Genomic DNA, 13223 nt, shown 5'->3' on the forward strand with positions numbered 1-13223 from the left:
AGCAAAGATGGAAATGCCATAGGCATAAGTTAATGCCTGACCACGTGGTCAGAACTAAGCATCTGGGGCTGTTTTGCATTAGATATATGGAGAAGGAAATGGCAACCCACTCCAGTATTCTTGCCTGGAGAATCCCATGGACGGAGGAGCCTGGTGGGCTGCAGTCCGTGGAGTCGCAGTCGGACATGATTGAGCAACGTCACTCACTCTACGTTAGGCATCAGTCGGTTCTGATTTCTGTGTTAGTCTTTGACGCTTAGCGCACATTTCTAACAGTTTAAAACCTTGCCAGGAACCCGAAGGGATTCTTTAAAGAACTGCTCTCCATCCCCTAATCTTTGATAATGGGAAAGTAATCATTGAAGGACGCTGATGTACATATTCATTCAAAGAAAACTTAGTACTTAAAAGGTATCCAGAGTAATTCCACGGTTATGCTAGAAGAAAGACAAAAGTGACTCAATCCGGAAGCCAGAGCTGGGCATTTTGGATCGTGTTCTTGTTTTTGGTGTGTTGGCATCTCCCAGCATAAAAGGATGCGTGGCTCTGTTTAGAGACTGCAGTGCATTTTCCCCACTAAAATAATGTCGAGAGAGATTGGCCTCCAGGCAGGACTGGAGGTCTGCCTTGGCCCATCACCTCACTGTATTCCCATGAGAAAAGTGTCTGCAGACCTCCGAAACAGAACAGGGGCGCATGGCCCTTGCTGCCTGACCCCTCCTTCCGTAGCATGATGGGGGGCCCTCTGTGGCCTGCGCTCCAGGCCACTCTCTGCAGGCAGGTTCCCCTTCCAGCCCTGGGCTCCCCGCTCCAGGCCACTCTCTGCAGGCAGGCTCCCCTTCCAGCACTGGGCTCCCCATTCCAGGCCGCTCTCTGCAGGCAGGCTCCCCTTCCAGCCTGGGGTCCCCGCTCCAGGCCGCTGTCTACTGGCTCTCCTTCCAGCCCTGGGCTCCCTGCTCCAGGCTGCTCTCTGCAGGCTCTCCTTCCAGCCCTGGGCTCCCTGCTCCAGGCCCTGTCTGCAGGCTCTGCTTCCAGCCCTGGGCTCCCCTCTCCAGGCTGCTGTCTGCAGGCAGGCTCCCCTTCCAGCCCTGGGGTCCCTGCTCCAGGCTGCTGTCTGCAGGCTCTCCTTCCAGCCCTGGGCTCCCTGCTCCAGGCTGCTCTCTGCAGACTCTCCTTCCAGCCTGGGCTCCCCGCTCCAGGCCACTCTCTGCAGGCAGGCTCCCCTTCCAGCCCTGGGCTCCCTGCTCCAGGCCCTGTCTGCAGGCTCTCCTTCCAGCCCTGGGCTCCCCTCTCCAGGCCGCTGTCTGCAGGCTCTCCTTCCAGCCCTGGGCTCCCCCCTCCAGGCCACTCTCTGCAGGCAGGCTCCCCTTCCAGCCCTGGGCTCCCCGCTCCAGGCCGCTCTCTGCTGGCTCCCCTTCCAGCCCTGGGCTCCCCGCTCCAGGCCGCTCTCTGCGGGCAGGCTCCCCTTCCAGCCCTGGGCTCCCTGCTCCAGGCCGCTGTCTGCAGGCTCCCCTTCTAGCCCTGGGCTCCCCACTCCAGGCCGCTGTCTGCAGGCTCTCCTTCCAGCCTGGGCTCCCCTCTCCAGGCCGCTCTCTGCAGGCTCCCCTTCCAGCCCTGGGCTCCCACTCCTGGTGGAGGAAGGCACTGTGTACTCAAAGCTCAAAGAGTATGTGGAGCCTGGGGAGTCTGCTAACCCCCTGAGGTTAGCAGCTTTTCCAGCTAAAGTCCTCAAACTCACTGTGTCCAGGTGACACCAGGGAGATTATAGAACAGACTTCGATGTCTTCATCTCTGAGATTCTGATTCTGTACATTTGGGGTGGAGAGCTTAGGAATTAGTAACTTTTAAAAACTCTCCTAGTGATTCTAGAAATTGCTGTTATCTGCATTTACTGAATTGGGAAAATAAGGTAGATTAAATAATTAAAATTAAATTACCTACCTGTGAATGGCAGAATCAGGAGCCACAACCAGCTCTTCTGAACCTGGGTGCTGACTGTGATCTCAGAGGGTCACATTAAGATTTCAAGATTTACCAAATCTGTTCTCAAAGTCCAGCTTTCCAGAAAAACAAACAAAACAGCAACAAAAAAGGTCCAGTTTTCAAAAATTATTCTATATTGATAGATGAGCTTGTTTTTACATAGACATATCTTGCTTTTCTAGTTTATAGTTTTTTTTTTTTTAATTATGTCATATATTTGTAGTCAGATGAAGAGGAGAATAAACATCTCCTAAAACCCTGCCTCACAGCTGTATGGCCCAGCGTGCTCCAGCCACTGTTAGGAATGTAAATGTTAGCCTGCTCAGCCTGTATATATGGTGTCCAACTCTCTTCTCTTCATCACTCCCTTTTCTTGCACTGTCAACAGTCTGAGTTATAAAAAGAAGCTTCTATGAAGGTTTGAAAACTGGGGAATAAGAGTACCACTCAAGTGCACTAACTGGGAAAACCGCACCCTCAGGAGAGGGAAGTGACTTAGGGAGAGGAGAGCCTTGGGAGAGAGGATGCTGGGAGAATCTCACGGGAGGATGAGCCGTGGATCAAGCTAGAGTGAAAAGTTCCGTCTGGAATGCTGGCTTTCCAGGGATGAGGAGGAACTCACTTAAGCTGCTCAGCTCAGCATCATGGAGCCGTTGTGCCTGATGCTCTGAGCAGTGATATCTACTTCCTCTCTCTTTGCAGATTGTTTTCCCTGCTTTTATATTCAAATATATTTTTATTTCATTTATCCGTAGATGTGAAGTGAAAGTGTTGGTCACTCAGTCGTGTCCAACTCTTTGTGGCCCAGTGCACTGTAGGCCCCCAGGCTCCCCTGTCCGTGGAATTCTCCAGATGAGGATCCTGGTGTGGGTGGGCACCTCACCATCCGAGCCCCAGGGACGCCCTCATCCCTAGACCCCTGTGTGTATGCCTCCGCTCTCTATCTGCACGTGTTGAATGTGACTCTCTGTTCTGTGTGGGGTTTATTTTGGTTTGTGCTTCACTCTTTCTTGCGGAGAATTAACCAGCCATTTCAATGTCAGCGCCGCCTACTGAATAAGGTCTTCTCTCAACTTTCTTTCACCCCCCCCTCCTTCTCTTGTAAGAGGCAGTTTAAGGTTTATACTTTATTTTGCCTTCCTTAAAAGAATTGATTGGTGCTTTATTGGTCTCCCTAGTTTCTGGAATGGTGAAAATTGTCGGGAAAAAAATGTTCTTTGTTGTACACATCTGAGGACAGCCATCCACCTCCCCTTTCTTTCTGTCATGGTACCCTGTTGGTTAAAACAGGAGAACTCCTATTGACATTTTTACAAGTGCCCTGGAAAATGCATTTCTACTGGTTATTTCCTGTCTCAGGACTTGTATGTAACACAGTGTGAGATTTTCTAGCCTTGCCACCTGCCAGAATGCACTGAAATATGAGAGGTGTTTGGCATCGCCAAAGAATCTGAGCAGCTTGGAGCCGAGGCGTCGTCTGTGTGTGCCTTGCGCGTGCTCCGAGGAGGGCGGGCTCACACCCCGCTTGGAGAGCCCGGCCACAGCCGCGGCCCCTGTCTTCCTCAGGGGCCAGTGCACCCACAGGCACCGTGGATGGTTTGCAGCAGTTACGGGTGGCGAGCCCCACAGGAGCGGCTCCGCTCTCACATTTGCAGAGCTCCATCCTCTGCGGGGGAGGAGCATCTCCCTGTTCCTTGGCTTAGAAGAGACCGTCTTCAGGTCTCTTAAATCTTTTAAAATGAGATGAGTGGATGGCTGGGCAGGTTGTAAATGGGTAGAAATGATAACTTCTAAACCTTTCTTTCTGAATGTTTTAGTAAATCATGATTTTAGCTCTGTTGGAACCATTGATTAAATACTCCCATTTTCCAGCCTGAGATCAGAAGCTGGAAAGTCTCCTTAAGTGATCTCCCTAAGTTGATAACCTTTTGTTGTATTAAGTCAAAAGCGACCCTCCTCCTTCCCCTCAAGCCGGTGTCCGTCTGCAGCGATGCGCAGCAGAGCGGAGGCAGAGAATGCAGCTGCGCCGGCGCAGGCTTGGGGGCCGGGCCCGCGGGGCCGAGGGCACTGCCGCCGCTCGCTGCCCGCTGTCCCAGAGCAGGCCCTGCGTCCTCCGACGCCAGTGCCCCCCCCAGTGGCCAGGCGGCAGTGAGAGTGTCACCCAAGAGAGGCCCCGTCAGGCTCCTGTAGACTGATAGTTGTCAAGCATGTAGAGTGGCATCTGGCACGTGGTGAGCACGAAGTTTTAACAAGGTTCTCAACTGTGATCGTTCAGTCATCAGCAGTTTCACTGTTACTAATGCTGAAATGAAAATATTAGCACTTTCTTTTTAATTGGAGAAAGTTGAAGTTTATTGCCACAGTAAATTTTGATGTAACTTTGATGTGTATTCCTTATATAGTTTATTACTGATTTCTCAGATCACTCCAACACGACGTACCTAAGGCTGCCTCCGTCCCCAGCATTTGCACTGAGTGCTTTCTGTGAGCTTGATTTAGCTCTCAGGGCAGTGCAAGGAGAGGAGGCGGTGCCCGGGCCCCTTGTGTACAAGAGGAAGGGGCACCACTCCCTGGGGGTGGTGGGAAACCTTCCGGGTCACACAGCCAGGGAGTGGTGATGCTCGGAGGCGCGCCGGGGGAGTCTGACTCCAGACGCCTGCTCACTGCCTTGTACTGCCCTCTGTCTGGGACAGTGCCGACAACGCTGGGCAGTACCCGGCTTGCTCTCTTCCTTTCTGCTCAGTAATAGTGGGATACTCATGGAAGGACGCATCACCCATTGGTGAGGAAAGATCATGAAAAGCGAAAGTGGCGTTGCTAGTATAACTGCTGTTTGCGTGCGAGAGGGAGTGTTTTGCGATCAGTGTCCTGTGCCTTTAAATATAGCCGTGCGTCTTTATGCTGCCTGGCTACTTCAGAGGGGTTGTGAGCGGAGATGACTTCATCCCTGCAAAGCATTCTGCACAGCCCTGGCGCACAGTAAGTGCCCAGCAAGTGTTAGCTGCAGGTACTGTTACTGTTGCTGTGCTTGGCCCTTGACCATTGAAGGGACTCTTCCCAAGTCTCACCTGGTTCCCTGAATTTTCAGAGGTAAATGACAGCCTCAATCCCTTAAGCTGGTTCCTGCTGGAGCCAGACCATGCCTCCAGGCTAGCCTTCTCTGAGCCTGCCGACATCACTTGTAGCCAGATCTTGTTGCCCAGCCTTCCCTCAGTCCCTGGAGAAGTTTCATGAGCCTTGCTTAGTCTAGAAACTTGGTGTTGCTTTTTCCTCTGAGATAAGTTCTACAGTGGATTTTCCTGGTACAGCTTGGGAACATCCACGCAGTGATTCAGCCTCAACAGTGATCTGTTCTACAAAGACGGTGTGACACTCCCCCAGCACAGTGATGACGCAGTTTCAGGTTTATAAGCTTTCTTCCCCATGCCCCCGCTTTTCGAGGTCTGTATTTTATTAGTGTGTTAATGAATATAAAAAGAGGTCTTTCGAACTTTGTTTACTCTCCGAGAGTGTATGCTGTGACTACTTGCGGGCAACTGGTTTTCCTGCATACATACTCAAGTTAAAATCACAGTTTCCCTACTTTGAAAAACAGTTTTCTTGGAAATAAAATGCCTAGACAGACTTTGAAACTGAAAAACTGATGCTTTGCCTCAGGTATTTTTGCTTGAAAACTGATCCTTTCATGAATATTTGATTTTTCAAAACTTGCCCAAGATGAATGCCATTTTATTAGTCTTTTAGTCCTTGTGAAAATGATGCAGTTTTAGTTTTTAGAGAAAGTAAAACTTTTTTCCTGTAAGTGTAAATTAATTTGTATGACTTTAATCTCCAATTCTGCACAGTTTGTTAAAGTTAAGTCTCGATGGCAGAGTCCTGAGTGTCTCCCTTCCCATTTTTCTGGGTCATCGTCAGTCTGCTAAAGACCTCGCACGGTCGTTACTCCAGGACAAATGTTTTGCAGGAATTTTCACAACACCTGCTTATCAGTGTTTTTTTAAGGATGGTCTAGATCCCATGGACGGAGGAGCCTGGTAGGCTGCTGTCCATGGGGTCGCTAAGAGTCAGACACGACTGAGCGACTTCACTTTCACTTTTCCTTTCATGCATTGGAGAAGAAAATGGCAGCCTACTCCAGTACTCTTGCCTGGAAAATCCCATGGATGGAGGAGCCTGGTGGGCTGCAGTCCATGGGGTCGCACAGAGTCAGACACGACTGAAGCGACTTAGCAGCAGCAGCAGTGAGCTAAAATGGCCAGATGCCAAGGATAATAGTGATAAGTGCTTTTGGGGTTTAATTAAGAGGCTGTCTAGTTTGTGAATTTGAATCAGAACTCTTAGGACTTTGATGTATGGTTGTGGACATATAATTTAGGACTATCCTAACTCCTTAGTTACAAAGCTGTGATGCCAATAAAATAAATTTGGGAATAAGAAGTTAAAAGAGAATATTGTTTAACTTGTAACTGTTATGAAAATAACCACTGTTTATTTGATGGATGATGCTGATATAAATAATAATATATTAAGGTCTTTCTCTGCTCCAGACCCTGGGCTAAGTCCTTACTATGCTGCCTCTTTTTATCTTTTTTTTGATGTCAGTTTTGCTGGCATCAGCAGCTAGTAAATTGCAGAAGTAGGCTACAGATCTTGGGCTGTCTGACTCCCAGCCCAGACGAGGGCCTTCTCATCTCTCCAGTCTCTGCGCGAGCGCAGCCTGCCCTAGGAGCTGGGCTGTTGCGGTGCTGTTAGCGGGTTAGCTCTCAGCATGACTGGAGGAGAGGAGACACGCGGTAGCTCCACCGTACAGACGAGGAGGCCCGGCACTCAGGAAGAATAAGAGAGTGTTCCAGGGTTTCAGAATTGGCATAACTGCTATCCTTCTGTACACACTGAATACAGGGCTTTCTAATGTGCTATCTTCATGCTATTTAGGGACTATGAGATTGTTTGAAATTTCATTAGGAATCTTTATCATATTACTTCAGCTTGCTATGTGTGTTATGTGGTCCTGTGATGACTCAGAATCCCTAAATGACGTTTTTCTCTTCCTTCAAAAAAAATTTTTAGCAGTACCACTGCAAAATACCAGAGTAAAATGTCATAAAACAGGTTATTCCAGCCAAGAGTCTGAGGTGAGGACAGATTTAAATTGTTCAGTCACATTAAACTCAAATCAGTGTTGGGAATGCTGGCAGCTGTTCAGAAAAGATGTCTCTGTAGCACATTAAAAAAGCTTTATGCCCTAGTAAGGCTGACCAAGGCTTCCCTGGTGGCTCAGACAGTAAAGAACCCACCTGCAATGCGGGAGACCTGGGTATGGTCCCTCGGTTGGGAAGATCCCCTGGAGAACGGAATGGCTACCCACTCCAGTATTCTGGCCTGGAAAATTCCACGGACTGTATATAGTCCGTGGGATCGCAAAGAGTCAGACACAGCTGAGCCACTTTCACTTTCAACGTTGATCAAGAACCTCAGCATATTCACATCTGTGGTCACATTTTTAAAAAAAAAGGGTAAATGTGTCGATACAGTAAGTGTGCATTGCTTAACTTTTCCAAAGATTTTATCTATCCATTTCATTTATCATAAACATTGCCTGGTTCAGAAAATGTAAAACTTATTAAATAGTTATAATTTTAAATGTTCAAGGACTTGAAGCATTCAAGGCATTGTTACTTGAATTGGGTGCAAGAAAGTGTATACTGATCGCTGCAGCTGACTTATCATTTTTAGTGTTTTCCTTTTTTCTTGAGCAAGAAGAATAGCTTCTGTAATGTGAATTTAAATGATACATCAAGCCAATAAATGTGGCTGGCTTAGCAAGTGATAAGCATAACTAATTTGATTTAAATGTCTCTTATATAAAAATCATGAACCAATACATTGAAGATTAAAAATGTTAATGCAATTAACAAAAATTAGCATTCAGTGAAGAAGCACATTTCAGTTTTAAGATGGATGATACATCATTCAGTGGCCAGATAAGGACCAAATTCAGGTATACTTTATTCAGTTGATGGATTTATTAAAAGTAAGTGAAAATGAAACACTTTATTTGAAGAAACTTTGACAAACTGGTATGTAACATGTGGACAAAAGATAGCCCCTGTCCTTAGGAACCGTGGAGGAAACCGAGGCTTGAGTGACTTGCCAAGGACTCTCAGCACGTCAGCTGAGCGCCTGGGGAAGGCGGTGTCGTTGGGGAGTGGGCAGGCTCCGCACGGAGACTGAATGGGAGTGGACGGGCCTGAGGTCACTTTAAGATTCAGATACGGGAGCATTCGTGGTTGGGGACAGGGACGTCGCGGGTGTGCAGTGGGGTCAGGATTCACTCTCAGCGTCCCTGTGGCATCTTGCTCTCTGCTCACTTATAGGTGGACGGCAAGCACTCCAGCGAGGCCGCCTTGATCCTCCACAGGAAGGGGTTTGACTGCCGCTTCTCTAGCAGAGACCCCGGGCTGCTGTGTTCCACAACCCAGGGAAAGGTGAGCCGAGAGCCTGTTCTCCCTGTTGATTTGGTGTGCTTTGAAAGGCTTACTTTCTGCAGATAATCCTGAGAAGGAGCAGTCTCATTGCCTCTCTGTGGACTCCTCACCCCAGCTTCCGGTTTGCTCGTTCTCCCTTCTTAAGGGAGCCCTGTCCCAGTGCCCAGTCTCCCCTCCTTGTTGACAGCAGACTGCCCCGGCAGGCAGGTCGTGCTTGGAGACGGGGCCTCGCCGAGTCTTAGCCTTTCTGCTTCCCACCCGCAACGCGGCTTCTGCCTACCCCTCTATTCCCACCTCTCTCAGACGCTCGGGTGTGACCCAGTTCAGCGATGGCAACCCCAGCTCCTGCGGGGGCCAGGTGGCTGCAGGTAGCTCAGTCAGTAAAGAGCCCGCCTGCAGTGCAGGGGACCCGGCTCTGATCCCTGGGTGGGGAAGACCCCTGGAGGAGCGCATGGCAACCCCCTCCAGAATGCTTGCCTGGAAAATTCCATGGACAGAGGAGCCCGACAGGCTATAGTCTGTGGGGTCACAAAGAGTCGGACACGACTGAGTGACTGGCACACACACAAAGCGGGTGCAGGCTTGCAGCAGGGGTGGTGGGGACGTGAGACTGGCCGACGGGGTGACTCGGCGGAGGCCCTGGGGGCAGCTGGACTCCGCCCCCGCCCCTTGTCTCCCACGGCCGGATCTTCTGATTAAGCGGGTGTGCGTGAGTCCACCCTGTGCAGCCCAGTGGGTCCTCAGGCTGAGTGCTGACCGCCAGCTGCACCTTCTGATTTCTCTTCAAGCTGGCCTTGCTGGCGGTCCTCATCAGCCACTCTCGGAGGGAAGGGAACCTCCAGCCTTACGCCTCTGGCTCTGACAGGCTGGGGCTGTCTGCAGCATGCTGGCAGACCTCCCACACCAAGTCAGCTAGCCGACCCACTCTTGAAGACCTCTTAGACGGCGTGTCAGACAGACTGAAGGCAGTCCGTTCTGCCCTACGCAGTTGTCATGAGCATAGCCGAGGCTGCAGAAAGAGGGGAGAGTGAGGCGGTGGGGAGGCCGGAAGCTGCTTGGGGCGACAGGTGTCCATTCCTCCTGCCCACGCTGCATGTCATTGGCGCTCGGAGGAGCACTGATCTTTGTTGCTGGTTTCACTGCTCTTACTCTCTCCCTGCTCAGTGACGATCTGAGACATTTGAGTGTGAGCGTTTGCACTCAAACACTAAGGTGTTGAGTCTTAAGGGGGTTATATGATCCAGAGAGACACACTAGAAGAGCCTGCCAGAAGTGAGAGTAGGTTTTTCCCAACGACCTTCCTACCCTGTCAGTGGCTTGCTTACATGAGGGCCTTCCTGGGGGGCCTGGGGCCTGTCTCCCGGCTTTTCTGGCTCAGGAAGATGGTGGAGAAGCACCCCTGTTGGGGTAAATGCTGACTGAAAGAGGGAGTGGCTGTGTTTCACGCTCTTGGTCTGTGTAGCCCTTCTTTCATTGAGAAGGGCCCTCGCATGCGATGCATTGTTAAGCAGCTGAGAGGGGCCCGGAAGACAGCGCTCCTGTTCCTGGGCTCCGGTCTCCTGCCAGAGTTCGTCTCGGTGCTCAGGTGTGTGGAGGTGGACTCAGTCTCCTCCCCTTCCCGTTTTTTCACCCCTGCTTTTTCACTAAACGACAGTGTTCCAAACATAGTTCTCACTGTGTCTCACGCTGAGTGTATAGGTGCGCACTTATCTTGCTTCAGAGCTATCCTGACCATGTACTTGTTTATCATTTACTTTTAGATACTGGTCCAGAAACTTTTTAGCACGTTCACTGTTGTGAGCATCATACCTTCGTCATTATCCTTGATGCATTCTCCTCCGGACGCCCGAAATATAAGTGAAATCAACTTGAGTCCCATGGAAATCAGCGCTTTCCGAATCCGCCTGAGGTGAACCTGGCTTTCAGACGTGGATTTTCCAATCCTCCTCCAGCATTGGCTTTCACGTACTTCTGGGTTTTACGTGCAATGGAGAAGCACATTATTTCAGCTTCTGGCTACTGTGAGGACATGAATTCTGTGATTCTTTTTCTTAAACCAGTACAGTAGGAGAGAAAAAAAGCCATGCTACAAACTAGTTTTTTTTTAAGTTCCTCCCATGAACTACTATCATCGGTATGAACTGACGCAGCAAGCGGAGCAATGTCTAGAGGCGGCCCCTCAGCAGATTGCGCCTCAGGTTAAATGCTGACTAATTATGTCTGCGTCGGGGGCTGTGAAGAGACTGTCCCAAGTATTCCTGTTGCTGACCCTTTGTTAGTTTTACAAAGATACCCGTTTTTACCAAAATGGAATAAAACGCTGGTGGGTGATAGCTAATGGCCAAAATGGTTGCGGTCGTTCATACGTGTCAGAACTATATGTGCTGGAACATGTGGGAAAGTGCAATCCATCACCCTGATAATATACAGTGTTGCTCTTACATGCTTTTCTACCACCTGACCCCTCCCTTCCTGTCCTTTGTGAGTATTTCCAGAAGTACCAGATTTTGAATCATTCAGTAGTAGACAAAGAGGCATATTTTCGTTACTTGACAATGTGGGGTAGGTGCAATTTAATCCATTGTCACTGAGCTAGGAGAAGCAATTCTACAGGTACCGTGACCTCTTCTGGGTACCACAAGGTGTCTTTTTACACAGCTCATTTGAATACAGATGTTCTGAGAAGGGGTTTTCTATTTTAAAATTATCATATCAGAATAAATGTGCCTTATTTTTTTATAAGTCTTGTTAAATCTTCTGGTGTCCATATTACTGTTGGGGGAAGGTGGGGAGTGGCTGGGGGGAGGGGCGGGTACTTTCTATGACACATAAATTGTATAATTTTTGCCTGACAATGCTGGCCACGTTCTGATCTGTTTCATTAAATTTGTGGTGATGTTACTCTAAACATTTTGACTATTTGAATGTACTGAGATGTTAGAAAACAAAACAAGGAAGAAAAATATTGTTAATTAAAATATGCTGCTGCCAAGGAGACTGCAACTTGAAGCTAGGATTTTGTAACAAGCAGAATCCACATACTGTTTTCATTTCACAAAAGCTCACCATTTTGAAGAGAGAATGCTTTAAAATAGACCATTTTGAAACCCACTTATGTGTAACTCATCATAATTTATCATATTAAAGAATATGTTTGTTCAGTGAATTTCCAACTTTTGTACGTGCTAACCTCAAAATGAAGTTCTAAACCTATGTGCCATCACAGTACTTTTGATAAAATTTATTTGGGATCATTGTTAACTTGACATTAAAATAAAACCGACATTTAGAGTATTCCATTTTAGCATAGAAAGGATTCCTGACTATGTGCGCTGCTGGAAATCCTGTGTTAACTGATAGACTTAGTGTTTTCTGACTTTAAACTTCCATCTCACCTCCTGCCATTCCAACATCTTCATACAGAAATAAAAACGTCGTCTGTTTTATGTCGCCTGAGTATCATCTGTATTTTCAGTCAAGATGCAGCTCCTTAGATCACCGTTCCATTAAGTTCATAAACTCCTTTCGCCTTTAATAATTAAGGAAATAATACTAGTGTTGATGAAGATATTACAAGAGAGCAGTTTCTTGCAATAACCATGTACTGTAAGTGTCCTTCCTTGTTCTGGGGGGATAAACAACTAAAACAAAAAACGAACTTACTTTCTGTGAACATCTACAGACGTTAGGATGGCCAGACACAAATCCCAGGAATAAGATCAGTATTTCCATCGCATCTTACGTGTAAAACCTTCCTATAGGAGTTCACTGTGTTCTGGGGTGCAAGTGGCTGAACTTAATTGTTCTGGAATCTCTGATCAGTTGAAATAAAAAATCTCGATGCAATAACAGTGGTCTTGCCACTCCAGGCTGTTTGAGACGGGTCTGTCCTGCGCTCCGTCGGGGTCTTCTTCAGTGTGTGTGGTCACCGGCTGCTCACAGTAAAGCAGAAATTCCCTTTCACCAGCAAGTTTCTGCTTCTTATTTTTAGAATAAATCATCAGGGAAATGAAGAGAGGATGCTTTTGCTTTGGGTTGTGGTCAAGAACTGATTAAATGATCTAGTGTCCCTGGCGCACACTAATCGTACACTTCAGTGGCGATCTCAGTGGCATATTCGTTTGCTTAGGTTTTATTACGTTCATTATCACAGATGTTCAGTTGACCAAGTAGTTGATGACTTTCTCTTTTTTTTTTAAAATGTAATTTGGGGTTATAACTGCAGTGTTTGAGAACTCAGCATCTTTGTTTTCTGCAAATACTGATTAAAACAAAATGCTGTAAAACATGTTGTAAAACATTGTAATTACCTTCCACGTCTTTGTTGTATTTGTGCTGAAAGGTTTTCACACTCCTTTGTCTGGAAGAAAATCTTTGCTTTTATTTTGATTATGTTGCTTTCCTTGAAATCAATAGGTTTTGATATTTTCTCGGAAGATTTTATATCTCTTTGGGAATATGTAATATAAGATATCTAATAAAAGATAAATCTTACCATGTGCATGGTCCTCTAGAGTAGTTCTTAAATCCGATTTTGTAAACAAGGTATATTAACTGTTTCGGTGGGTAGATTGGAGGAGTAAGGGCTTGTTTTGTCTTCTGTCGTGAGTGAACTGCTCCTTCTTCAGTCCATTTCTGTTGGGTTGGCCAAAAAGTTTATTCAGTTTTTTCCTCTACGATGGATGGTTCTAGTAGCACTTTATCTAGGTGTCTATCTTCAGAACAGTTTTGTTAGATTGTGTTGTGACTATT

The 13223-nt window shown here is 47.6% G+C and overlaps 1 protein-coding gene across 2 annotated transcripts in view; it reads left to right on the forward strand.

The window, feature by feature from the left end:
• Positions 1–12970, forward strand: part of MAN2A1 (mannosidase alpha class 2A member 1) — a 197006-nt gene extending 184036 nt beyond the window's left edge. For both annotated transcript variants that reach the window (XM_004009111.6, XM_060416082.1), the window contains 2 exons: positions 8361–8471; positions 10232–12970. In XM_004009111.6, coding sequence (XP_004009160.3) covers positions 8361–8471; positions 10232–10384 — 264 coding nt within the window. In that variant the 3' untranslated portion in view covers positions 10385–12970. The remainder of the gene's footprint in view (positions 1–8360; positions 8472–10231) is intronic.
• The last annotated feature ends 253 nt before the right edge of the window (positions 12971–13223 follow it).

This window comes from Ovis aries, chromosome 5 (genome assembly GCF_016772045.2).
Source record: "Ovis aries strain OAR_USU_Benz2616 breed Rambouillet chromosome 5, ARS-UI_Ramb_v3.0, whole genome shotgun sequence".
NCBI lineage: Eukaryota > Metazoa > Chordata > Mammalia > Artiodactyla > Bovidae > Ovis > Ovis aries.